Below are 27,999 nucleotides of genomic sequence, written 5' to 3'. Positions count from 1 at the left end.
TTTTTTCAACTTTGGAGCACGGCTTTCTGGCAGCCCTTAAATACTACAGTTGCACAACGCAATTGGCACGTCTGGAGCCACAACTAAGATTTCCGAACTTATATTTTGTCCACGGTATCCACCGCGAATGGTATATATTAGACGCTGGAAGGGAGTCAGGTGTTATCAGTGATATCCAATCACCCGACGTCAAGGTCCTATTCTTGTGAGCTAAATGGGTCCGAAAGACTCTTGGCCTTGGGTAGGAGACTTGAGGTGCCTTCGAGCCCCAGAGCCGGGACCCAACAGGAACAGAGGTATTCCCCAGCCGAGGGCGGGGCCCAGGCACAGACGTGCGCTCCGCCTCTCCGTAGCGCCGTCACTGCTTTGTTCCAGGACAACCCCCATCCCCGCCTCACCCCTGGAAGGATTTGGGTCTAGCTGAGTCTCTGAGGAGAGGTGTAAGGGATAGACATCACCGGAACAAAGCTCGGCTTGGGGGGGGAGGTGCATCCGTGGGTATCCCTGTACCCTCTTCAGGAGCGGGTCTCCACGTTGCGCTAGCGGGTCCCAGGCACCCGGCCTGCAGTGGCCATTCTCTCTCTGTACTCTGGCTTCTGGGCCAATGAGGTCAAGAGGAACCGCAGGCTCTGTCCCCGTCCCCGCCCCCCGCGGTAAGGGGCGTGGACAAAACACAGACCCCCGGTGGCTCCGTGAGCTAAAGTCGGCCTGGTTGTGAGCCCAGGCAAGGAGGTTCTTTTTTCCCCCGCTATTATTATTATTGGTGATTTCAGCTCATTCTTCGCGTCCTCCCCTCCCAGCTCTCGGGCGGGCGGTCTCTGGCTGCACGCCGCCAGCCTCCCCAGCCCCCTAACGCGTAGGAAGCGGCCCCCTACAGGCCTGCGCGCTCCCCCTCCTGGCGAACCTTTTCTTCCGGCTGGGAGTGAGGGAGCAGGCCCGGAGGAGGTTAGGAGGCTTTAGGTCTGGCCTTGGCCAGCGGGGACTGGGGGGCGCCTGGCTCTGGGTTGGCCACCGCGGGACCGGAGGGGGAACCCGGCACAGTAGCACTGCTGCAGTAGTGCTCGCAACGGCCCTGCTCTTCCGGTTCTCTGCCTGCATGGTTGTCACCTTCAGGTAGCTTCGGAGCCTCAGAGGGGGTGGTGGGAAGAAGGCTCCTGGCTCCTCATAGCCTGAACTCCAAGAGGGCACTATGTGCTGCACGAATTCTGCACTCGCAGGTAGGCCTCCCAGGTTTGGTCTAATGGTCTAGGGCGCTGATTGAAAAGAGAGGACCCTGCTGCTGTCTTAGCGGTTCTCATCAATCCTCAGCAAAACACTTTTCTGTGTCCCAGTTGCTTTCTGTAATTGATTCTACTATTTGTGATATGTGATATGAGATTTTATAAAATGTCTAGTTCCCTACTGAGTGTGATACTTCAGCTTGTAGACACGACAGACATATTAACCGACAAGAAGATAATTCAGGCGATCGATATCGGCTTTGCAAACAATTTGTTTATTTGACAGAACGGTTCATTCCAAAGCTTTCACAAGTCATTTCTCTTGTACTGTCCTGGAATCTTTGGGTTCATATTGCGTATGAGATACTGTGGGTAAACTGCGGAACTGAGTGGTATTCCTGCAGTTATCCTCACTACCAAGTCTTAATGTTAAAACGAGAGAGAACAATTTCAATAACGCTCAGTACATTGTAGGCACCTAAAAATATTTTTTTGTACCTGGCTTCTACAAAGGCTAGTCCTGACGATACAATTGCCAGGAAAACTAGACTTTCAGGAGTCGGCCATCCGTGTACACACACACACACACACACACACACGTATAATTATATTCTAGAAAGAAAAGTTCCTCAATATGGATAGAGCACTCGGCCTAGTTAGGACAGAAAAGTTCTTCAGAAAGTGACAGTTGAGTCTAACTTCGAAAGATGGATGAGAGTGAATAATTATTAAGGGCCTAGGATCTGGAAGACAGCATTCAGAAAACCAAAAAGGAATGTGGAAGGACAGACGAAGGTATGTTTAGACTAGTTAAGGAGTTGGCCTTTTGTTCCAAGAGCTGAGTGCCTTAGGCAGGAAATTTCTACAGGTGTTTATGCGTAGCAGACTTTACTGTTTGATGTCTATGTAGGGGTCAGACTAGAAATAACAGCTGAAAGAGTGGGTGGCATAAAGAATAAAGCAGGTTAATCCCAGTTAGCTCTAGATACAGTGATGAGCAATCAGCCCTGCATACCTGTTTCTCCTGAGGCTACCATTGTAGTTTACCAGATTAATTACAGCTTAATCTATGTTTGTAATTGTCTTGTTTCAAGTAATTGTGGCTTTCATCATTTTAAGGAAGGGGTCTCTGAGTGAAAGTCCTAAGGATACCATAGCAGAAACCCTTCCGAGTTTTATCTGCAAAGGGTGAAGATGTAGATCAGTCATGATAGGCAAAGAAGTAAAATACTATCATGGGTTCTGGGTCATTCTTTTTCATTTTCTGTGAATATCTTCTGATATTTCCTAATTTTTCTACAATATACTTGCATCATCAAACATATAAAAATATATATATTTCAGAGATATTCACATAAGACAGTGGTTCAAATGAGATGTTGATACCTTTCATTTTCAATGACAACTGTGTAAAATATAACTTTAGGTAGATGGCAGTTTTTTTTTTTTTTTTAAAGATAGAATGAGAAGAAAGAGGTTATTTTTGTTTGGTGACCATGTTTAAAGCAAACAAACCAAAACCAGATGGTTGTGTGTCTTATTAATCAAGTGCTTTACTCTTAACAGCTTCATCTTTTAGCAAGTTCAGTCATATTTTTCATTCATAAATGAAGCTGTTTCCCTTGACTGTTTCATTTATTCAGCTTTGGTCTTGCCCCGTGTGCACTACTGGCTGGATCAGAAGTAGCTGTGCAGTTCGGTGTAGAGTCAGTCTTGCAGTAGCCCTCTGTGGCTTCCTCGCGAGTCCTGGGATTACAGAAATGGTCCACCACATTCTATTCTGACCGTACTTTTTTTTTTTTTTTTTTTTTTTTACTTTCGGTACGTTCCAAATGAGCACAAACTCGTCAAGCTGTGACACATTGTACTGGTCCCATAGTCAAATTGTATTCAAGGTGAGAGAGGCAGTGATAGCAAGGTGAAGTTAGTGTCAGGTTGTGATCTGCAGAGGGTACGGTAGGGGGTGTGGGATGTACTGAATCAAGCTTTCCCACTGCCCCCCTTCCTCACCCAACTGCAGACACATTTATGCACCTCTACCACACGGCTATTAGAGAACATGTGCATCACAGACAGGAAGCAAGGAGTGGAGAACTGGAGAAACCCAGTGTCCAGAGCAAAGCCGTGTGCTCTGCAAACCTCATGCACTTACTATACATCCCTTTGTGTCTTCCGCTGTCACCATCACACCTCAGAATGACAGAAAAGGAAAGAGCTCAGGCACTATCTGTAGGTGCACTAAGACGTTTTTACCAAAGAAAGGAAAGTACCGCAGGTACCACCTTTTGCGACAATGTATTTGTATCCTGTGAGCCGCTGTTAACAGAAGATGAGAAAAAAGCCAACATGAAGTTGTGAGGAGACGGGACATCTAATGGGAGTTCACTCTGCAGAGACGGGAGTTCCTTCCCAGGAGTGTTTCTCTTAGGTCCATTAATGGTGAAAGGGCCTTTACCTCTTTCTTTCAGAAGATGCTGGAGATTCCTGTGTATCATCACATCTGTTTGTTAGAGGCTCAGACATAGGCTTGTGCCATTCAATACTCTTATGGTTATTAAACAAATTATAATCTGTGATTATTTTCATGACTAATGTTTAACGTAAGCAAATGAGATAATATTGATAGTTAAAAGTCAAAATGACCCCCATAGATCGGTTTATTTCCTCATGTACTTCTCAGTCACTGGACCCTAGAAAAAGGCCAGTTGTGCCCTGCATTTGGTTTCCTGTGATGTTGGGCTTCACCAAGTACTTGCTCCTTTGTAAGGCTTTAACTTCTTCGAATGGCCTCTGTGGCTATTCAACTTTATTATTTTCTTCCTCAGAGGAATCAGGTCAGACTTAAAACCTAGTTTATGCTGAGACTGATTAGAAGTCGGTGGCAGTAAGTTTAAATTGTAAATTTTATTTGTTGAACATGATCATTATCATATATGTATGTTTTACCCCTACACACATTTTTATCTTCTGGCCAGTACAGTGCTTTAGGCAATATTACATAGACTTAATTCACATGCTGTACTGGTGTGAGTGTGCCTAACCCAGGGAGTGGCACTATTTGGAGGTGTAAACTTGTTGAAGTAGGCGTGTTACTGTGGGCGTGGAATGCTTTAAGCAGGGCTCAATGGGCCATCCTAGGAGGAATATGGAAGATGTTGTTGGTGAGGATGATTTGAACTGTGGAAGCCTGGCTCCAGAGGTTTCAGAGGAGAATTTTAGCATGTGGCCAAGAGATTGTTCATGTGATATTTTGGTGAAGAGTGTGGCTGCTTTGTACCCTTGTCTGAAGAGTCTGCCTGAGGCTATGGTGGAGAGCTTTAAAGGAAGGCTCAAACAGTCTGATATAAATTCTGTTGTGTGATTACTAAAGTTCTCTCTTATAAAACGTGTTTTTAATGAAAAGAAGCAAGCTGAGAAAGAAAAAAATATAAAACATATGGTTCAAGTATTAAAGGGGCACCAGGAAGTGGAATGGAGTTGAGTCCTGTGTTCAAGGATATTAAATTGAATTAAGGGGGTGGTGATCTTGGGGCAAGATCCCACCCAGCTAAGTTAAGGTCCTAGTATGGTGGTACACACCTTTAATCCTAGGAGACAGAGCCAGGCAGATTTCTGAGTTTAAGGTCAATCCACAGAGCAAGTTCCAGGACAGGCAAGATTATGAAGTGAGGGAGTTGGAAAACCGAAAGCTGGTGATAGAATAATGGGGGGAGGGAGGTTTCCAATCTCAGCATGCAGCAGAACTTAGCAGCTTTGGGCACATGGCTGTGGCTTTAGAGTCCAGAATGGAAGAGACCACTGGGACAATTGATGCTGGTCAGCTGGAGCTCAGGGATTAGTTGATTAAGAAGAGACCAGCATCACTGAGGTGTAATCTGGTTATTTTCTGAGAACACAAAGAAGCTATGTTCCCAGAGAAAGTCAATGTTGTACCTCGTGCTGCAGCTGGACTTGGTTATGTGTAAGAATCACCAGGTGGTACTGGTTTTGTAGGTATGAAGGAATCATGGAGAGGAGCTGAGGCTTGGCAGTGTGAGAGGCCATTGGTGGAGGTGCAGCATTAGTTGAAGTTGATGGCCCAAGACTCAAGAAATCATGCAAGAAGTTGAAGTTTGGCACCATTTAGAGAACCTGAGAAGCTATTGGTTAAGTCTAGTTGCAGCAGAAGACCCCAGTGTATTGGAGATGCCAGTACCATGGGATGATCACCAGGAACAGCAGCAGCAGTGGAGTCAGTCGGAGCCTAGAGTGCTACAGAGGGCAGAGCTGGAGATGTGACTCAAGCCCTTGAAGGAGTCCAGAAGATCATGTGTGGATCCCAGACACTGGAACAAAGCTGTAATGTTGAAGTGGCCTTGGAGACCCTGAGATGTTAGAGATACCAGAGCTGTGGAATACCTGAAGAGGAAAGCTGCTTACTGGGAGTGGGACCAGCCCAGGAGAAAGAACTTTGTTGTAGTCATTAAAGATGAAAAGGGAGGAGAGATCTGAAGACTGCTTTGACATAAAACATGGAGATTCAGAGTCGGGAGTTTGCCCAGCTGGTTTCCTAACTTGATTTGGGGATTACAGTTAAGTGATTAGATAAATCTTAGAAGAGATTTAGACCTTTAGACTTTTAACATTGTTGAGACTGTTACAGACTATGAGGACTTTGGAAGTGGGAGTAAATGTACTTTTTAAATTTTGCTGTGTTTTGGTATGGCTCCCATAGACTCACATGTTTGAACAAGCCTATGGGGGCTATGGAGTGCAATGTGGTTTGAGTATACCTAGCCCAGGGAGTGGCACTATTAGGAGTTATGGCCTCATTGGAGTAGGTGTGCCACTGTGACTATGGGCTTTAATACCCTAGTCCTAGCTGCCTGGAAGCAAGTCTTCTCCTGGCAGCCTTCAGCTGAAGATGTAGAACTCTCAGCTCCTGCACCATGCCTGCCTGGATGCTGCCATGCTCCTGCCTTGATGATAATAGACTGACCCTCTGACCCTGTAAGCCAGCCCCAATTAAATGTTGTCCTAATAACAGTTTCCTTTTTTATGGTGTCTGTTCACAGCAGTAACTAACTAAGACACACACCATAAATCACTCATTACAATGTACACTTCATTGGCTTTTTAGGATATTCCCTAAGTTGGACCTTTACTATATTCCTGTGTTAGTTATGGACTATTTTCATTATTTTAAAGAAAAAGCTTATCACATTGAACCTTTTATTCCAAGGCAACTACTTAAGGTGTATTGTGCTTTGTAGACTTGCCTCTCCTGGAGGACCTGGACTGTGGGGGATCAGTTCCATTGTGATTGGTCTGTTTCCAAAGTCCATTCATGCTGTATCATGATCAATAGTTCTTTTTATTGCAAAGTAGTATTTTCCCAGATGCATGTGTCACTTTTATCCATAAGCCAGTTGCTAGGCTTTGGGTTGTTTTCACTTTTCACCATTCATGGGCATAGTTTAATGTTTTCTATATGTACCTAGAAAAAAAAATGTCCATATTACATCAGAAGTGTTGAATTGTATGAAAATTGTTCTGTAACCCTAGGTCATTTTATATCTTTGATAGCAGCTTATGAAGGGTCTGATTTTCCACACACTTCTAATGCTCACTCTTGCCTGTGTCTTTTTATTATAGACATCTTGGTGGGTATGAGTTGGCAAACCATTATGGTTTTGATTTGTGTTTCCATAGGAATTAATGATGAACTTCATTTCATGTACTCATTGTTCATCTCTGTAATATCTTTACAGGTGTGACTCCCCCCATTTAACTAGGTTATTTATACTTTATTCTCATATTTTTGTTTTAAACTACTTTTTGTATGTGTTCATGTGTGTGTGTGTGGTGTGTGTGTTCCTGCCTCTCCTTCCCCATATCTGGCATCATGGTTCACACAACTTCTTACTCATCTATTTTTTAATGTGGGTGCTGGAGACCCAGCTTAGATCCTCATATTTGCATGGCACACACTTAACCAACTAAGCCATATTCCCCATCACACAAGCTAATCTTTAATATAAGGAAGGTGATTAGTAATCATAACTTAGGATGTATGGTCATAAAATCAATATGCATTGAGTGCAAGTATTTGGATCATGCTCATGATAATGTTTATTGCCATTGATCATACCTGCTGGATATCTAATCAGTCTTTCTTCTCTGTCTTTTCTTAGGATCCCATTTGTTAACTCTCAAGCTTTTATAGAATGCTGTGAACATTTGCCAAAGTTGCTTTTTAAAAGAGAGGGTTGCAGCTTCTTCCTAGGAACAGAGGCATCTGCATTTCCTCTCCATGCCTAACATTACTGAAGCTGGAGAAGCCACTGATTCTGGACATGGTGAGCACAGATCTGAGAACAAGTCCCCAGAAGAGAATCTCCAAAGTGCTGGACCATCTTTCTACACAAGTGCCTCAGGAGCACCGGTGGGCCCCAGAGGAGATGGGCATTATCCTTCAAGTTGTCCAGTGACTCATACTCGAGAGAAAGTTTATGCCATCTGCTCAGACTATGCCTTCCTCAACCAGGCAACCTCAGTCTACAAAACTCCTAGCGCAGCCCACTCTGCTTGTCTCCCTGGCAGCACCTCGCTTTCTGCTGGAAATAGTGCAAGATGTATTGGAATTCCAACTCGTACATCAGAAATAATCTATAATGAAGAAAATAGCTTGGAAAACTTACCCACCAGCATAGGCAAGATACCTCTTGCATGGGAAATCGATAAATCTGAATTTGATGGGGTGACTACAAATTTGAAACATAAATCAGGTAAGAAAGAGTTATGAAGTTTACAGGCGAGAACAATCAGAAGCAAATGCCATTCATTGCTAAGTCTTGCAATGAGGTGTTTTCTGTTGCTGAGCTGGGCACGTCATGGCTGGCTTATGTCATTGTTTTTGTTGGGTTTTGTTTTGAGCCTTTTTTAAGTAACCCTGGACATACTTAGTTCCTGACTGTGTTGCCCATGGACACGTCTAATATCATGTGTGCACTTGAGGAGCTTTGAAAATCCAAAAGAATGAAATATAGGTATTAAAGATAAGAACACAGCAGCTTTGAAAAGGCTACTGACATGGCTAGAATATTACTGTCGTTTTGGAGTTTTGCAGAGACATGTGGTCATATTTTTTAATGCAGGAGCTGTTAAGATATTTTTGTTTTGAAAAAAATTTGAATGCAAAAAGAGCATCTGTTTTGATCAAAGTCTTGATTTTGTTTTTAAACTTACAATTGTGTAGGATATTAGCCAAGGAAAGATCTCTTTTCTAGACCACATTTAAACTCTATTTTATTTCTCATGTATGTGTGTGTATTTCTAAGGACCTGCTCACATTTCTTTCCATAGGTTATCTGCTACTTGTTTCAAATTTTAAAAGAAAATTTAAATTTTTAGAAAGTGTAAATTAAAAAAATCTGTCTGATATCTCCTTCCCTCCTTCTCAGTCAGATACCAAGGAGTTCATGCTTCAGGCAGATGTGGTACTGGTATATTTTTGCGGAGTCAAACTTAAGAAATTCTTGTCTGTATGAACATGGTCATAGAAGAACAGGGTCATAAAGCATTTAAATTTGAGATAACAGTGAACCTATCAATATAGAATTCTCTGTCATACCAAACTTTTAACAGGATTATATAAGGATTAAACATATAATTAAACATTCTCTATATAAGATTTAGTGTATATGTGTGTAATTATATATTATGTGGCATACTTATATACTATTATATATACTTATACAATATCTGTTTTATGTATATATATACATATATATATATACAGAATTAGAAATAGGAATGGTTATATTTGGAAGTATATATTCATTACTATTACAGAAATATGAATGGAAAAGTTAACTCTCTGGGAATAAAAGCAAATACTATCTTTTAGAATCTGCTTTAAAAATGACAACAGCCAAAGGCTGTGTAATGTAAGAGGCTGTAAGTGAGGGGATGACTCATCAGGGTGAAAGGTACCATCCTTATCCCTTCCTGGGGCTGCTCTTCAGTCTCTGACGCTTCTTGACTTTTCTTGAGTCACGGTGATGCTGTGGTTATATGAAGTGGCCACCACTATTCTAGTTGTATAGGTGAAGAAACTAAGCTTAGAGGGGATAAATCTGCCCAAAGTTCACAGCCAGATAGAACTAGGATTTCACTTCCACTGGTTTTATAAACACCCCAATGGCTTTACAAAAATCTCTGTACTTCTGTTTGTACATTCTGAAATCAGTTGTTATTGTGAGTGCTGGGCAAATGCCTAATCCTCAGGGGACTGGTATGCTTTGTGTCAGTATTTATGTGCAATGTTTTCTTTAGGGTTGAAAATTAGTGCTGTGCAGGTTTCTTAAATCAGGCTTTCTCCTGTTTGCTGTGGGCTTAGTGGGTTCTGAAAACTTCTAACCTTAATTATGGAATTGTCTTATTGATAATTTTGTTCTATTTGGGGGCCTGAAGGTGTACTTTTCCTCTAGTATCTATTTGTAGGGTCTTTAGTGATAGATAATTCATTCTTCACTTTTTGTCCCATTTGCCCAACCTGCCCCCCAAGGGACTGAACAACACTTTCAGTTGCTAGTGACCGGACCAAGGATTGTGTATCAATTAATTACCTTGCTATGTGTTGAAACTGGCCGGAATTAAATATTATGCCTTTCTGGCCTTGCCTTAAAATGTGCTACCCTTGCAGAAGTCTCCAGAGTTCCGGAACAGCTCCTGTCATTGCAGTTGCTTACTAGGTGGAAGATGGAAGCTTGCCTGCTGGTGCTGTTTGCTCTCCACTGCTGGTGTTCGGTGTGGTTTGAAGCTCTTACTAGGAACACTCACATGTATAATCTTTAGGCTTTCTTCAAGAACTGCCCTCTTTTAACTAGGCATGATGGCACTTGTTTATAATCCCAACATTATGGAGGCTGGAGCAGAATGATCGTGAGTTTAAGTCTGAGGTACATAGGGAGTTCTAGGCTAACCCAGGCCACGTGGCGAGACCTTAGACTGTGGGCAAAGTGTTTATGTTACTAATATGGCATGTGTTTCAGGACCTTCTTGTTATGGAACTGTTTTAATATTGACATAATTGTCCTAGATTTCTTTTGGCAGGTTTGTGTGGTGCATTCTTTTCTATTCTCTTTTAGATCTAGAAATTACATTGCTTTATAGCTTCTGTTTCTCACTGGCAGAGACTTGATATCTTCATCTTTTTACTAGAGCACTGTATCTATATCATATAGCACAGTTATAATATCTACTTTAAAGTCTTTGCAAATTTCAAAATCTGGGTTAGGTCAGAGTCAGAGCTGGTCTTGTATTTTGCTTGAGGGTAACTCATTTCTTCATTTCTCTACATGCTTATATTGGTTTTGAACTTGTCCTGGATTTGGGGACTGTTGTATCAACTCTGGCGTATCATCCCAACAAGCAGGCAGGCAAGCAGGCAAGCTCTTACTCTGTTCTTTGTCTTCCTCCTTTCCTCCCTCACCTTCTTTCTTTGCATTACTCTATCTCTCTGTCTCTTCTGTCTGTATATCTGTCTGTCTGTCTGTCTGTCTGTCTTTCTGTCTCTCTGTTCCCCACCCTACCCCAGTCGATTTGAAACTGCAAGATCAGTCTTCTAAAGATAGTTTTGTTCTTGGGTTGGGCCCATTAGCCCTGGCTGAGTCACTTAGGGTCTACTCTGTGCATATGTGGTACAGGTCTTAGCACAAGATTTGGGCTTCTCTCTCTTTTATAACTTAACTGTTTGCAGGTTTCTTCCTACCTCATTTAGTGGTATTTGGTGTCCTTCCCCCTCCTCCCTTTTATTTTTCTGGAGACAGCAGTCTGGCTGTGTACTCCAACATGGCCTATAATTCTTTTTATTGCATTTTATTCATTTTATTTTTTCCTGGATGTGTATGAGTGTTTTGCCAGCATGATGTCTGTGTACAGTGTGCATGCTTGATACTCTTAGAGGCCAGAACATGACAAATATCCTGGAACTGGAGTTATAGATGGTTATTACCTACTATGTGGTGCTGGGAACTGAATCCAGGTCCTCTGCAAAAGCAGCTAGTGCTCCTAACTACTGAACCATTGTCTCCGGCCCCTCACCTATAATTCTTAATCTCCATGCTTCATTTTTTTTTTCTTTTTTTGAGTACTGGGACTATGGGTGTACACAGCTCAGTTTTTATTTATCATCTTTCTTTATACATTTCTGAATACCAGGATTGTGTGTGTGTGTGTGTGTGTGTGTGTGTGTGTTTCTGGGTTAGGAAGAAAGGACACAGTGATGGTGCAGAGCAGTTGGCAAAGGTCAGTGCCATTGAGAGATGAGGAGACACAAGTGTGAGGGGCTTCATTCTATGTTATGATCTAGCTTCTGCTTTGACATTGCTTTTTTCCTGCAATTTCTGTGAAATGCTGCCAGGAGAAGCAGATCTTGTGGCATTATGGAGATCTCTGCTTACTTAACCTAGGGAGAGTCACAGTAACATACACAGCAAAAGAAGCACAGGGACAGATTTAGAGTCCAATGAGGACAGACGGACAGAGCAGTTGTGGGCCACTGAGGCTGTAGACTTTGCTGTTCTGTTAACCTCACCACTTTCCAGTGGCTGGGAAACCTAACAAGGTAATTAAATCATCAAGATGCAGAGGAGGGCGTCCAAAGAAAAATCAGTTGTCTGTTCTTTCTTTGAGATTCCTTTTAACTAGTTCAGTGATATTTCATTTACATTTGTAAGTGGTTCGTAAGCTTGGAAACATTTTGTGTTCTCTGTATCCGTGAAGACAGAAAAAATAAATAGGAGAAACTATATCTTTATTGTTTAGTGTTCATTGTTATAAAATATTACAGAGGTCCCTTGTGTGGCAGTATTTCCTGAACCCAAGATAGTCAGAGGAGCTACATGGTTATTGTGTACAGTACAGAAATAGACTCCTGCCCTGAGTCTATAAGCAGGTGTCTGTAGAATCTGTGTTTGAGAACTGAAAAATAAAATAGCAGCTTCAATTAATTTTCACATGAGATTTGTTTATTTCCTTTAAAATAGATGATGTCAAGAAGATATTAATGTAGCTGAAAAGGAAAGTTAATAACATTTTAATATGTATACTAGTGAGTGGATGAAATATCAACATGGTTCAGAAATAAATATATCAAAATTAAACAAGATAAACTGTCCTGCTCACCTCTGCCTCTCTTGTCCACTTTATATATCTCTTCTAACCTAGTAGGCAGTCATTCCCTATCTTTGGGAAGATTGTGTGCATGTGCCTGAGCAGGGCACACACACACACACACACACACACACACACATATGCAGGGCTTCATGTTGTGTATTCTGGTTCCTAGTGCAGTGTTTTAATACTTTAACACATGCTTCACTGTACACGGAGCTATTATTGGACAAAATGTCATCCTGCTGGATGTTGTAGTGGAATTATGTTAATGTGGGTTTTACCGTTTTATAGAAAGGATTTATTTTCAGGAAAGTGGTCTAGTTTAATTTTTTTCCTGTTGGTAACTTGACTTTGTAGATATGGTTAAAGATATTTGGATTGGTTTTTTTTAACCAGCTCGAAGAGCCTAGCTCTAGACTTGGATATGATCTTGATAGGAAATACCAATATCTGATGGTTCAATTTATTTTTAGTTCTCTTCCTGCTTTCTCTGTAGGGAAGAGTACTAGTCTAGAAAGCACAGGTATTATTACTTAGAGACGTTTGCAAATACCATTACCAGAATGCATGGCAGTTTCTAATTCTGTTGTAACTTCTAGCATAAGGGTTTGCTTTGTGTGAGCATTTTCTTGTATTATTTCTTTGTTCTGTAGGCAATGCAAAGAAACAAATTTCCAAGAAGAAAACATCAGATAAAAAAGGTCGTCATCAGAAGGAGTGTCTGCACTATTCTCCTCTTGATGACGTTAAGCAGCGCAAAGTGTTAGACCTTAGGCGATGGTATGTGGTCACGTCAGCTTTTGCTTTTTCCAATCTTAAGCATACGTAATTTGACATTAATTTTTCCGAGTATAGGCTAATAAATTATATTTATTAGAAACACCGTTAGTTCCAAAATTGGGTCTAAATACTTTAGGTTTATCTCAGATTTTGGAAGTAGTCTAGGTTAGCCCAGCCAGTATTTTCCAGGTTTGCCTGGCTGTCAGTGTCCTTTAGGGATCCCTCTTAGTGCTAAGCTACATCATGTGATACTTAAATTTGGAGGAAGTAGTTGTTTACCTGGTTTCTTTTTTGAGGAATTCTCCAGGAAGTGATTGTTACATTACAGCTATTTTTAATTATTGCCATACCTAGTAAAATTAACAATATTTCTTATGTGTATACTTTCCAGACTAAATTAACAATTTATAGATTGTTCTAAAAGTTCCTCATATATGTGCTTTCTTTCTGTGGAGGATTTTGTATTTCTCTTTTAAGTTCTCAGACAATTCTATTTTGGGGATCTCTGTCCAGGGTACGTGGGGTATGTTTTGATCTGAGAAGAATCTCTGAACCTCTTGACACAAAGAAAGTTCTTTGCTTTGTTTCTCCAGTATTTCAGAAGTTGCGAGTGATCCTGAGCCTACTGAAGTGGGCCTTCACATAGACATTTGAGTAGTCGGTATCAGAATTTCTTGGTTTGTATAAGATGTACATTAGTAGGTTGCTGGCCATAATGTTGCTCTTCTTGATGAAGTGGATGATTTTTACTCTCATATACTTTTTATGTGTTTAATAAGTAGGAAATAGTCTGAGAAAAAAATAAGTAGGAAATACTTTAAACAAAAAATGATTTGCACTGCATTAAAATTTGCATTATGGTCACATATTAAATCATCCATAAGATCTATATTTCTGTTTTGCATGCCTTGTATTCATTCAAGTGAAGGATACTGTTTGATTTCCCAGGTACTGCATAAGCCGACCACAATACAAGACTTCATGTGGTATCTCCTCATTGATTTCTTGTTGGAATTTCTTATACAGCATAATGGGAGCTGGGAAGTAAGTATGCCAGTTTACTGCTATACCAAACTCCATCTTTGATGCCAGCTTACTGCTAACAACAAACTCCATCCTTGAAAGTAGTTTGAAGGAAACTGAGTAAGATGGTGTACACCTTAAATCCCAACACTCAGGAGGCAGAGTGGGGCATATTTCTGTGAGTTTGAAATCAGGCTGGTCTACAGAATAAATTCTAGGACATCTAGGGCTACACAGAGACCCTGTATTAAGAAGCCAAAAAAAATTTTTTTAAGGAATTTTAAGGTACCTGTTTATAATGGAAGACTTTTAGAAAAATTGTGTGTATTGTTAGAAGCCTTTCAGGTTAAAATATTTGCATGTATTCTTTTCAATAAAACAAATGAAAATTATCACTAAAACTATTTCTAAGCTAAGCCTATCTATTATTAACACTGAGGCATATTTTCTTTGCATATGACTGGAACTGTTAAATGATAGGAATGTTTCTTTTATAGTCTTCCACCTATTACCCAAGAAGAAGCATTACACATTTTGGGCTTCCAACCCCCATTTGAAGATATTAGGTTTGGCCCTTTCACTGGAAATACAACACTCATGAGGTACGGAGCTGGCACTTAGGGACAGCATCTTATTTCTGGTTCTGTGACGTGATAATGCTGTAGTATTTTGGGACAGCACAAGATAGACTTGGGTGCTGGGTCCCAGGCTCCCTTCGATATGCCATTTGTGGGTTGTGCTTGGGTTTCTGTACAATTAGGACAGTGGCTTGTCTGTATTATAAAAGTATTGCTATGAGCAAATCCTCTTCTTAATTTCAGATGGTTTAGACAAATTAATGACCATTTCCATGTGAAAGGATGCTCTTATGTTCTATATAAGCCCCATGGGAAGAACAAAACAGCTGGAGAAACTGGTAGGTGAAAATACACACACACACACACACACACACACACACACACACACGCAAAGCTTTCAGGTGCCTCACAGAAATTGGCTGTATTGTTTCCTGGAACATCAAATTAACTTTTAACAGTCTGATGTTTTCATACCTCTTTAAGAGAAAAATCATGGTAATAATATATAGGGTGCTTTCAGCATAGAATTCTGATATTTGTATGTCGATGCTAGAACTTTAAAGCATGTTTATAAACACTACTCTTAACACATTGTTTGTATGGTTTAGGACCTTCTTATGTTTGTGTGTGCATGATAGTTAAAGTTCTAGGGAAAAGCATGGAATTTTCGGTTTGTTTTAAAACAGAGAGAGCACTTGAAGACGTGATGCTGGACTGGCATCGAATGATAACACAAAACAACAGGATAACAAACTTGGAAGTGACAACACTCTGTTGTAAAACAGTCTTGCTTTTAACACACATATTAATGAAGTTGATCTTAAGGATTATTTGTTATATACTCGTTGAATTATTTGTATTGTTTAATGATTTCAACTTAGAAGTTGTCACAGTAAACTTTGAACTTTATGAAGCATACAGCTGTACAGTGCTTCTGTTAAAGAAGAAGCTTTTCTGACTCTCCTTGAATGGGAGACTTTATTCAAGATAGTTGCAGTGGGATATTGTGATAAGGATTAAAGATTAGACTTTAAAGGTGCATGTAAAGAGATGGATAGGGATGGAGAGGTGGCTCAGCGGTTAGGAGCACTGTGCTGTTCTTCCAGAGGTTCTGAGTTCAATCCCCAGCAACCACGTGGTGGCTCACAACCATCTGTAATGGGAATTCAGCGCCCTCTTCTGGTGTCTCTGAAGACCGCTACAGTGTACTTATAAAATAAATAAATAAATCCTAAAAACAAAAAAAAAAAAAAGACAGATGGATGATTGATGTGAAAGAAAATAGGACACTGAGAAGCTACAGGTAGTAATGTAAATTTAACCACATTCTCAAAGTATAAAAATATAAAACAATTAGTAAAATGTAATAAAGCACCAAAAGGGCAATAAATAAAACACCAAAAGAGTGTTTGCTTAGGGTTAGTGTTTGGAAATTTTATGATTTTCTTTTTGATGAACTGTTCTGTTCACTGTGTTTTGGAGCATGATTTTGTGAGAGATTTTAGTGTGTGGATCTTTAGAACAGCAGTTCTTAGTTTACTTTCTAGCGGTCCTGGTTCCTCCGCTTCCTCACAAGTCTTTTGTACAGCGAGTGAATGGATATGAATGTTGTTACCCAGTTCCCTAATGGACCAGGGTATGTTAGGATGCTTGTCCCTGTCACACTCTGATTTCTTTTACTTCTGTCTAAATGAATCACATTTGTTAGAGATATGATTGATCACATTGAAAATAGTAGTCATTCATTCAGTTAACTTCAGAGTGACTCATGTTGCAAAGGCAGGATTCACTTGGAAATCATACTTAGGCTTAGGAATTTATTTTTCTTTTCTTTCTTTCTTTTTTTTTTTTGCCTTTCATGTAGGCTTATATATTAAATTCTCGTTCCACAAACCCTCTACACAGTAAAATTATACCCAATGGACAAAGATACAAACTGCCCTTCTATATGAGATGGAAGACCTGTAGAATCCCTTAAAATATTCATATCTACCTATCACTGATTAAGTCCACGTGGATCCAGCTCATCCTTCTTGAGCTCCATCTTGATTTCTTCTCTCTCTCCTTCCGCCTCCTGCCTCTCAGGAATTTATTTTTCTTTCAGTGGATACTACAGTTCACTACTTTGCTTAATACAATACCAGCCTCTACTTTTCCCCCACATATGTCACACATACTCTCCCCTTGATCACAGCTATCGATCTCTGGTAGCCTGGTGCACATCTCAGCCATACAGCACGTGGACACTATCTTTCTCATCTCCAGTATTCTTTGAGTTCATATTGAATAGTTTTCTTTAACCTGTAGTGTGGTGATGCTTGTTTCCTCCTCGGGAGCTCTCTAGGCTTGCATACAGACCAAACTCCATAGTATTGATAGCATGTGAAGCCAACATTGACTGAACTTCCACCGCGGTCCTCACGTGCCTACTATATTTAAAAGGTGTCAAATGAGTAGGGGTCTTGCAGGACAATGATATACTGCTTGATTACTTATAGTTCCAGAATCTTCCCTTGACTTTCAGTGTATCAAGATGTGTTCTCAGTTCTCTAGGGCTCTTCTGCAGGACTAATTAGTACTAAACCAACTCAAAGAATGTAACATGCTGACAGTGTATTGGAGTGAGAGCTATAATGCCAAAGAGGGATGAACCCATCCACCGGCAGCTCAAGTTGTCCACTCCTTTCAATGAACTGTACGCTTTCTCTGTTGGACTCTACATTCTTAACTAGAGGCTTGATGTATATTCCCTGTGGATTTGCCTCTTCTTATGCCCCTTCCTCTGCCTAGATTGCCAAAATCCCAACTCTTCATTAAGTTCATCTTGAATGTCATCCCTTCTTGATCCTCTGAGTCCTATACCTGTTTGTGACACCTTAGCAGTACCTCTTTCATCTTTCGTGCTGAAACTTGTCTTGCTTCCATATGGTATCTGATAGAGTTACTAGGTACTCATGAGTTAACTTAAAAATCTCCATTTACTCTAAACTAGCTGCTTTCAAAATACTGTCTCTGGATGTAGCACCTGGTAACTTGTTAGAGATGCAAATTCTTAGTTTCCAACCAAAGACCTACAACACCAGCCACTCACACTGGGTTCTAGAAAGACCTTATTAAAGTCTTGATAACGAGGTGGTATGTGGCCTCTTTACCGGGACTTTGGTTTTGCATTGAGAGGAGATGCAGTCATTTTCTAACTGCTCAGAACCCGAGGATTGTGTTTAAGGGCTTTGGCCTGGAAGGGAGATGGTGGGAGAGAACTACTCATACATTTGGGTTGCCTACAGCAGCTCTGCTTTAAGAATAAGTTTGCCGGTCTTGAAATTATCTGAAGAATGTTTTATGTACCTTGGAGAAACAAGAACAAACATCCTATTACTAGAAATCATGTGTATATATGATGTATATTATATTTAACAGTGCTAGAAACATTATCCCATAGAAGAAAACCCATGTCACGGCATTTGGAAAACTCGGACATGGTAAAAGAGTGTTTGCAGCAGACAGAGTTATGTGACTGCCCAGAAGGGCAGGCTTTGTTATCCATCTCATCTGTCCCTAGAATCCTTCCTCCTTCCTTCCTTTCTTCTTTTTCTTCTTCCTTCTTTCCTTCCTTCCTTTTCTGGAATCCTAAATTTTGTCTTTGTTTCTTCCATTCATTTATTTGTTTTGAGACAGGTTTCTTTGTGTAGTTCTGGCTGTTCTGAAACTTAACTCTTACAGAGCTGCAGGCTGGCCTTGAAGTCACAGAACTCCACCTGCCTTGGCCTCTTGAGTTCTGGGATTAAAGGCATGTGCTACTACTGCCAGCAAAGATCTCTTATATTGGATATATCTGGGATGCCAGGCATATTGGCTCAATGTCTGTAGTCCAAGCACCGAGCAAGGCCAGGACAGCAGGATTGCTCTGTATACAAGACCAGCCTGGGGTTTCATATTGTATTTCAGGATAGCCTGAATTACAGAGTAAGACCTTGTTTATGGCCACACGTTTCTGAATGAGTTTGATTTTGCCTGATCTCAAAGGTCTGGCCTGGTTAGTACTTGGGAGAAAGAGTGAGACTATGTTGTAAGAAACAGCCAATTTCCAGAACTTACACTGTACTCAGTAATAGAGAGATCTTGTCTAAGATAACTAAAGGCTTTGAGTTCAAGTATTATTGCAAAACAGCATTTTCAGTTATCTGAGAGGGCTTCTCATTGATTAAATTTAAGAAATATTTCAGGAGGTTTCTACAGCAGTGATGGTAATAGTCATCTTCTACAATGTTTGAGTAAAGTTATCTTTATCCACCATCTGGATTCTGTTTACAATCATGTTCTTTTATGAAAATGAAAGACTCTACTGAAGTTATTTCTAAAAATTCTTTATCTAAACTGCCAGTGGTGTCAGTTTTTAAGATGTGAGGGAATACAACTCAATCCTTTGGAATGGCTAATCATTATTAGTCTCTGTGAAGTAGAGATTTTAGTAGAGAGGGCTCCCTATCTGTGCTGATCTGCATAGGTAGAGCTCCCACCCCCAAACCTTTGTGAGGCAGTCAGGTTGCCTCTGTTGAGCTGCTGCAGACACTGACTAGCTGATCTTGGTGGTCGTCAACTATTTCAGTGGCCAGAAAGTCGATCACTGTGAACATACCATACAGGCATTCAGCTTGCTTTTTTTAGGGTTTCCAGTTTTAATGGACTACTTGATAATGAATAATTTAAGTTCTTCCAGGAATGGAAGTTAATGAAACCTCAGTTAATGGCTTTGAGTACTGAGTGCTGATAAAATCGTGTTTTTTATGCTAATACTTTGGAAATCATTTGACAGCTATTACAGTGATGGGCAACAGATGAGGAAAAGAGTTGTGTAGCTCCAGCCTGACTGCAAAGCTGATGCCTTTGATCTGTGTGATGTGTGTGGAAAAGCTAATGACTTTCATCTGTGTGACAGGTGTAGAAAGACAGTTGTCTGAGCGTTTCTATTGCTTTGATGAAAACTATGACCAGGCATTTAGCTGGTGTGTCCTGAATCATAGTCCATTGAGGAAAACCAAAGCAGAAACTCAACAGGGTAGGAATCTGGAGGCGTGGCCTGTTTTAGAGACCACTGAGGAATGCTGCTTACTGGCCTACTCCCCATGGATTGCTCAGACTACTTTTTAATAGAATTCAGAACCACCAGCTCAGGGATGGCACCACCCACAATGGGCTGAGCCGTCTCACATCAATTACCAATTAAGACAATGCTCTATAGGCCTACAGCTGAAACTTAGGAAGGAATTTTCTAAATCACAGTTTCCTTCTTTCAAATGACTGTAGCTTGTGTAAGTTGACACAAAATGAGCCAATACAATAATAATATTTGTTATTATGTGGCAGGTGTGTGTGTCAGTGTGTGTGTCTTTTGTAAACCTTTTGTAGACTTATATATATGTGAGAGTTTATAGGCATGTAGCTTTCACTTGGACGTGCTCATTCAGAAGCTGATAGTGAGAGATGCCCACAAGCAGAAAAGCTAAGACTGATTGTGCAATTACTGGGTTTTACACAATCATTGAATAACTTACACAACTTGGTATATTCTTGGAAAGTTCTGATAATCAAGGCATGTTTCACTTGTTTTGCCACTGAATTTATCTAAAACTAAAAGTAAATTCATTCATGTTTTTGCCTACAGTGGTAGCTTCTCATTCCCTCAATGAAACTCAGAATATTCCAAATTTTGTCTTTCAGTCCTTAACTGGTCCTCTGTATTAAATGTGGGCATGGCTTTGTGTCCCTCAGTTTGTCTGGTTTTGTCTTTTTAGCTCCAGGGGCCTTATCAAAGTTGACCCAAGGATTGAAAGACGAGTCACTGGCTTATATCTATCATTGCCAAAATCATTATTTTTGTCCAATTGGCTTTGAAGCAACCCCTGTTAAAGCTAATAAAGCATACAGGTAAGCATTTCCATACTTGATAAAGGCACATCACCAGAAAATTTGATGTACAAAATATTTTTGGGAATTAAACAGATTCTAGTCTCTCAGAAACTGGGAAGTTTGATAATGTGTTTTATTCAAACAGTGCATATGCTTTGCAGGACTGATTGCACTTCAAAGCTGTTGCTCAGTCATTGTAAGAGAAAGCCATCTGATGTACCCCTTTTATGACTGTTATACACAGGTGCAGGGGCCTCTCCATGTTATGCCCAGTGTCCTCTTCATTGCCTTACATGTCTTTGTGTTAAGAGTGCTACAACTAAGGATATTAGAAAGCACCTTCTTTGCTCATGGTGAAGAACTAGGATTTGTTAGGGTTTTTCTCCAAGGGAGCTCGGGACCAATTTCATCTCTAATATTCTTGGTTATATTTGCCTCTTGCTTTTCTTAATCCAGTTTCTGTTTGTTGAACAAAATGTTTTTACACACACACACACACACACACACACACACACACACACACACAACTTCTGCGTCTTTGAAGGAGATGTGTTCAACAGAAGGGTGCTGAGTGTGAGTGATAGTCTCTTTATATTACCAAGTTCCTTCATGAGGGAATTGAAATAGGTTATTTTTAAGAATAGGTGGCATGACTGTCTTACTTACTGATTTGCTGGTGGATTCACACTTGGCTTGGTGAGGTTAGTGAATCTGGAGGATGAAAAGATTGGGTGGCCCTTGGAAGTTAGCTCTTCAGTGAGGGCCCCGATTCTGGCTGAGGAACATGGCTTGGCCTTTAGGATAGGAAGGATTTTGTGTACTGGAGGCCATGGATTCCTGGGATCCTGCGCAAACGTACTTGGATATGGTGCCTAAGGGAACCTGAAACAGGTGAACAGAAGCTGGAGGACCCGGGAGGCTGAATACTGCTTGTGTATGAAGAGCAAGGATAAAACTGCTTTCTCTCCAAGTCCTGGCATGCTCTGCTCACTTCCTGGAGTGAGGGGCACTTTTGTCCTTCTTTTATGATTCCGACCTATGCTTTTACCTTCCTTTAGGTACCTACCAAGTGTAAAACACGCTTTGACTTCTACTGCTCTGTTTCTTTAATAGTTGGGCTTCAATGAATGCTTGTGCCTGTGAACCATCTGACTTTAAAAATTATGCAGATCTCCAGGCCCCTTTCCAGACTTGAATTCAGGGATGGAACTGGACCATTGTGTGTTTAAAATCATCATCTTCTCCTCTGCGTGAAGGGGGTGATATGTTAAAGTGTTTTTAACCCTAGATTTTGAATATGGAAGTAATTAGGCTCAAACCTAATTCAAGGATTTCTAGAATGGCCCAAACCTAAATGTTCATATCCATTCTAGATTACCAAAGCCATCTTTGAGTATTTTAGTTCAACAGCATTCTGTAGTGAGTGAATGCTGTTTATCAAGCTGACTGTGAGTGTATTTTGTTTTTAGCAGGGGCCCCCTCTCACCACAAGAAGTAGAATACTGGATTTTAATTGGAGAGTCAAGTAGAAAACATCCTGCCATTCACTGTAAAAGGTAAGCTTTAGTAGCTTTTATGTTTCCTTTAATTGGGGTAATAGTTCCTGCACTGAAAGAACAGATCAAAATTGTGTAACTAGATGCATGTAGATAAATGTGCACACCTGTGTGGTCATTACCCTGTGCAGCCCTGCCACAGAAAGTTCAGCTACATTCTAGTTCCCTCCAACCCCACGTTTCCCATCACCACAGATGTGCTCTTCCTTGTTTTGGAATTGGTTGAAAATGAAATTCTATTCTCTCCCCCAGCCTCTTTTGGGTTAATAAGTAACATATTAAGAATTTTTTCTCTAAAAAATTTTTAGAATTTATGCTAAAAGTCCCGATGCATATTTGATTAAAATAAGATCTTTAGGACTAGTGAGATGGTTTTTCAGGTACAGGTGATTGCGTGCGGGCCTGATGATCCGAGTTAGGCTTCAGCAATCAACATGATGGAATGAGAGTCAATTTCTGCTAATTATCTTCCAAACTCCAGACATACAAAATGGCAGCTGCATGCGCCTGCCTGCCCTCCCCCCTCTTCCTCTCCCCTCCTCCCCCCTCCCTCCCTCTCCGTTTGTTTTTTTTCCCTCTCCCCTTCTCTGTTTCCCCACACCTCCCGAGAGCCTCCTGGCCGGGAGAGGGTTGAGACAGGGCACAGAGCAGGTCTCTGCTGTGGCTTTAAAGACTGAAGGTCTGTGGACATTCTGGCTCTCTAACGATACTGAAATTCTGGTGACCACTTCTAAAAAGTCCTAAAAATGTTTTTGCTAATTCTGAGGGTAAAAAGCTGTTGGCCTAGGCAGTTGACACCTGTAGCCTAACAGTGGGGGATTAAGTAATGTGGCCATTTTTCTAACTCAGCAGGAACTGCACATCTCTAACTTTCAGCCTACTAGTAGAAGTCGCAGGAAGAAAAAAAGGATATTTTGAAAAGTCATTATAGCATTTATTACTAAGTTGTAAAACGTTACCCGTGAAAGCTCTCTAAGAAAAAAGAAAAAGCAGAAAGATCCTAAGAGGGACAGGGGAAATTTTTTTTTCTCGAACTCTTCTCTTTGGAGCAGTAAACTTCTATTGAACCAGGAGAAGAGAATGATGCTCAAGAAGGGAAAAATTTACATAAGCAAATATGTATAAACTCACATGAATTCATATACAGATTCATGCATGTGCATTTACACATATCCATTCAATCCAATTGGGTCCAGCTTGCATAATTCTCACAATTCACACACAAACACACACACTCACACAAACACACACACTCATACATACACACACACACACACACACACACACACACATGCATTTAACGCAAAAGACAAAGCACCAGTGTACCAGTGCAGAAAAGAGTAACTTATTCTGGATGAAAAATGAGGTCCAATTGCATAAAGAAAGAAAAAGTTCCTACCTTTTTATTTTAATGCTAAATCAATTAAATCCAAGTTTGTAAGAAGAAAGCTTTGTTCCTTTTAATAAGACTAAGCCTGCCTTAAGATTAGACCCGTTCTGTCTCATGCTCAGAAGCCTGCCTGCTTCTTCTGCTCTCTTAAGTTCTGTTCATAGCTGACTAAAAAATGTTCTGTCTAAAAAGGTTCTCCTCAGCTCAGCTCTGCCTCATCTCTTTGTCCTCAGCACTTAAACATCGTTCAGAATATATGAACACATGGTAAAAGTTCACCCCAAGTTTACACAAATTCAAATCATATGTAGAATGAGAAGTATACAACAGTGAATGTTTACATGCATGTCCATTAGGAGTAATTATTGGGCTAAACATTCATCATCTGTCACAGATCCACAGGTTCACTGAAGATTTAAAACCATAACTAAGTTATTAGTGAAGTTTTGTATAGATAAACCCTGTCAATATTTTATCTACTGTTCTAGCACCTATCATAGTTAATTCTCTTTTTATAACCTTGGATAATGGTTTTACAGCCTTTTGGAATGTGCTTTGAGCAGGAGAAAGTCTGGTTCCTATCTAGAAGCAATTAACTGGTGACACATGGGAGACTGTCAAAGTTCTCATTGCAGTTTTAACTAACAGAAGAGACCTAATAGTAGTGCCACTATAAAAGAGCTTAATAAATACTGATATAATTTTAAGAATTCTTATAGCATCATCATTAAGAATTAAGTCATCTATTTGTCTATATAGCATTATTACAAAGCAGTACATCTTTGTAGATCTGCAGAGATCTGCTCAAAAGGGGTGGGCAAAAACCTAGTGATTATTATATATGTTTAAAAATAACAGGAGAAACATATTAATAACAGGAATCTTTTCCAAGATAATTTTCTCCTGGGCTTTGCCTATGGGAGCAAATCTTTTGTAGATTATAATTTGGGGCAGACCATCTCTGGAAGATCACCTACTAGTCATCAGTTTGTCCTATGATGGCTCCTGACACACACCTTTGCTTTTTCTCACTATTGCCTGTGCATACACACAGACTGACACAATCTGAGAATTCATGGTGTACTTTAGGGAGAATTGACATCATAATGACATGGATTCTTACAAGTGTAACATTCATGTAACATCAAGGGCTGTATCACCACATAACCAGAACTTTAATTTCCTCTAGCAGTGATAAACATGTCCTTTAAATAATTCTTCCTATTGTAAATTGATTTAAAAATTTCATTTTATGTTATTGCTGGTAATATAAAGAACTCCCTGATTTTACTGTAAAGACCTTGATTTTCACATCTCTACCAAATTTACTTATTTTTTTTTGTATAAAACTTGCTTTGATCTCCACAAGCATTTTGCTTATTAGTATATTATTAGTAATTCTGTCAGAATAGCACACATAGTGGCACATTGGTAAATGAGGCAAAAGGATCCTGTAAACCAAGGGGTTCAAGGCCAGCTCATACAACATATAGAATTACACCGCACCCCCCCATAAGAAAATAAATTGACTTGAGTATAATAGAAAGTCTAGCATGTCACTGCTTTAGCCTGCCAGGTTATATGTTGACATATAAGAATAGGAACAAATTATAAACTAAGAACATTGACAGTAATTGGTTAACTACAACTGTCTCACACACACACACACACACACACGCACACATACGCACGCACAAAAATGCTTTTAAAGGCCAGTAGTAGGTCAACAATACTGATCTAAGAGAACAATCACCAATTATTGTGGCAACTTGCTCAGTGAAAAAGCTTTACTACAGTGGTACTTTGTTGTCCTTTTTCTTACTATAGATGGGCAGATATTGTCACTGATCTAAACACTCAAAATCCAGAATTCTTAGATATCCGGCATCTAGAGAGGGGACTACAGTTCCGAAAAACTAAGAAGGTAAGACTATTACAACATTGGAAGTTGAATGACCAGATTCCAATATTTTATTAATAATCTTGTCTTGTTAAAAACAGAAACCAAGTTCAAACTATCTTAGAAAAGTAAGATTATTTTAAGGCTTCAGGCAAATGTAAACTCCCAGCTAGGGATAGTCATAAGTAAATAATACTGAGTCCTATAGTAATGGCAGAAGCCAAGTGGCTTAGAATGCTAATTTCTCTTATGTAGGCTGTGTTGTACTCAGTGCTTTGTCTGAATATACATTTCTTGCACAATAACTTTCAGTGGATGACTTATTTTTAGGTGTAGATTGAGATATAACATGACTTGGTTGAGCTTCATAGTCTTGGCCCAAGTTGGGTACATTATGGTCATGAGGCAGAGCCAGGTAGGTGTTCAAACTTGACTACAGAAATAGCTTTCAGGAACAGATAGAATACAGATTTTTTTTATAAATGAAGCTGGGAGTGGTAGCACATGCTTATAATCTCAGCTCTTAGACAAGATGATTTTCATGCTCTTAAAACTATTGAAATTCTGTCTCAAAAGTCTTGGGTAAACATGCATGCACACACACACACACACACACACACACACAGGAGGGAGGTATAGGATAGGATTTTAGTAGAATGGAGGAGAGAAGACTACACACACAGAGAAGGAAAAGCATGTGAGTCAGGAGTATGAGGATGTGACCGTGCTGATTCTAGGCCATGGAGAAGCATATGGGACACAAGTGCTCTGGTCTCTAAGGGCTTTGATATATTGTAAAGGCTGCTGTCGGGAAAGGTATGCTAGTGAGCTCTGACAAAAGCAGAATAGAAAAGTAGTGTTTTCAGACATGTGGAAGAATGACACCATCACCCCGAGGGAGTCAATAAACTTATTTTCTCTTTATTATCTTCATCTTTTTTCCCTCTCAGATTGGAGGAAATTTGCATTGCATCATAGCATTCCAGAGACTCAGTTGGCAAAGATTTGGCTTTTGGAACTTTCCATTTGGAACCATTACACAAGATTCACAATCTTCCACACATGTCCTGGGGATTGCCAAATCTGAGAGTGAGGACAATATCTCTAAGAAGCAACATGGGCGTCTGGGAAGGTCCTTCAGTGCTAGTTTCCACCAGGACTCAGCATGGAAGAAGATGTCTAGCATCCATGAGAGAAGGAACAGTGGCTACCACAGCTATAGAGATTACAATGGCAATGACTGACCATGCCGAAACTTCACCACAGGTGTCACCCACACAGATGTTATGTACAGGACCGCATTAAGATATCAGATGGTTTTTATTAAGTCTATCAATAGGAACATATTTGTGATACAAAGCATACCCTGTAGTTCTCTAGTAAAAAAAAAGCCTACATAGGATTACTATTGGTGGCTTCAAATATACAGGCAGGTAAGCACAGAATTCTGCCCTTCTAAAGTTAAAAGTAGATGAGCAATTTATAGACAAAGGGTTTCACAAAATCCAGTAAATCAAAACTGCTTCAAAGCAAAACCACAAATGCATTTAACAGCATCAACACTTGAACTACATAAGCATGAAGTGATTTATTGAAACTTGATCCCTAGTCATTTATTAAAGATACTTTTGATTCCTAAGTCACCATCTGCTCTTAAAAAATGGGGGCTAACAATATCCACCTCACATCTCTGCTTTCCTGAATAACTGCTTCAGGATTCTCCAAAAAGAAGCGGAAAATACTCAAGAAACTGACCTTTTCTATAGGTGCAGATGGGCGACTTACAGGATCCTGATACTCTTGACTTAGCATGTGGCTGTGAAATAGTTACAATAGGTCTTGAGTGATGTCCGATGTTCTAGAACAAACCTTGTTTTAGGGATGTAGTTACAGAGCACTTGCAATCCAAAGTTTCTATATCCAAGGTAATAGGAGCAGTGAGATGTCACACTTGATTTGCCTCTAATGGAGTCATGTGTTGTTAACAACGGCACTGAAGACATTTTGGCAACGTCCAACTCACTTTGAGGATAACTTTGTATTCTAAATTCTGAGCCATTTCCTTTTGTGAAACATCCAAGCAATTATGTGTTTGAAGTGTGTGGTGAATATTTTGGAAGTGAGAATTCAATGCTTGAGCTCTTCTTTAGCTGCTACTGTTTTCCTTTTGCTGCCAAGGTGTGGCTCATGGACTTCGGTGATGCTTTTCGTTCACATCATAGGTTCACTCCAAGATTCAAATCAGCAACTTGGTGACTACGAGGTGCTGAGTGTGTTGGAACCATAATGCAATACACCTCAAAGGGAGGTTTCAGATTTTGACTTTTTTTTTAAATTCATTTTTTCTCTTGAATTTTATATCCATTTATCCACTCATATATGTTTAGCCTACAGAATTACAAAATGGTCCTGTTTAGCTTGAAATGTAAAGGACTGAAAGATTTGTAGGTTGTTGATTTTGTTACTTTACACTGGAACTTTG

General features: G+C 40.1%; 1 protein-coding gene across 2 annotated transcripts; it reads left to right on the top strand.

Annotated features, from left to right (window-relative positions):
• The first annotated feature begins 6 nt into the window (after positions 1-6).
• BIVM (basic, immunoglobulin-like variable motif containing) lies at positions 7-27,988 on the top strand. Of its 2 annotated transcripts, none has more exons than XM_080916671.1 (10): positions 7-130; positions 7,394-7,987; positions 13,034-13,160; positions 14,109-14,204; positions 14,681-14,785; positions 15,005-15,099; positions 20,557-20,689; positions 22,141-22,227; positions 25,445-25,541; positions 26,468-27,988. In XM_080916671.1, the coding sequence occupies exons 2-10, from the start codon at positions 7,513-7,515 to the stop codon at positions 26,759-26,761; spliced, it is 1,509 nt and encodes a 502-aa protein (XP_080772797.1). In that variant the 5' UTR covers positions 7-130; positions 7,394-7,512; the 3' UTR covers positions 26,762-27,988. The 2 variants fall into 2 exon arrangements, with proteins under 2 accessions (XP_080772797.1, XP_080772796.1); XM_080916670.1 differs by lacking the exon at positions 7-130 and adding an exon at positions 1,037-1,217.
• The last annotated feature ends 11 nt before the right edge of the window (positions 27,989-27,999 follow it).

This window comes from Micromys minutus, assembly GCF_963924665.1.
Source record: "Micromys minutus genome assembly, chromosome: 5".
NCBI lineage: Eukaryota > Metazoa > Chordata > Mammalia > Rodentia > Muridae > Micromys > Micromys minutus.
The sequence above is the reverse complement of the archived record's forward strand: the minus strand, read 5'-3'. Positions and strand labels throughout refer to the sequence as shown.

Excerpts from the sequence above, each read along its gene's own strand:
- BIVM (XM_080916671.1), top strand. The coding sequence starts at position 7,513 with ATGCCTAACATTACTGAAGCTGGAGAAGCCACTGATTCTGGACATGGT. Across the intron at positions 14,205-14,680 it reads AGCATAATGGGAGCTGGGAA|TCTTCCACCTATTACCCAAG; the intron begins GTAAGTATGCCA and ends TTTCTTTTATAG. Across the intron at positions 22,228-25,444 it reads CCTGCCATTCACTGTAAAAG|ATGGGCAGATATTGTCACTG; the intron begins GTAAGCTTTAGT and ends TTCTTACTATAG.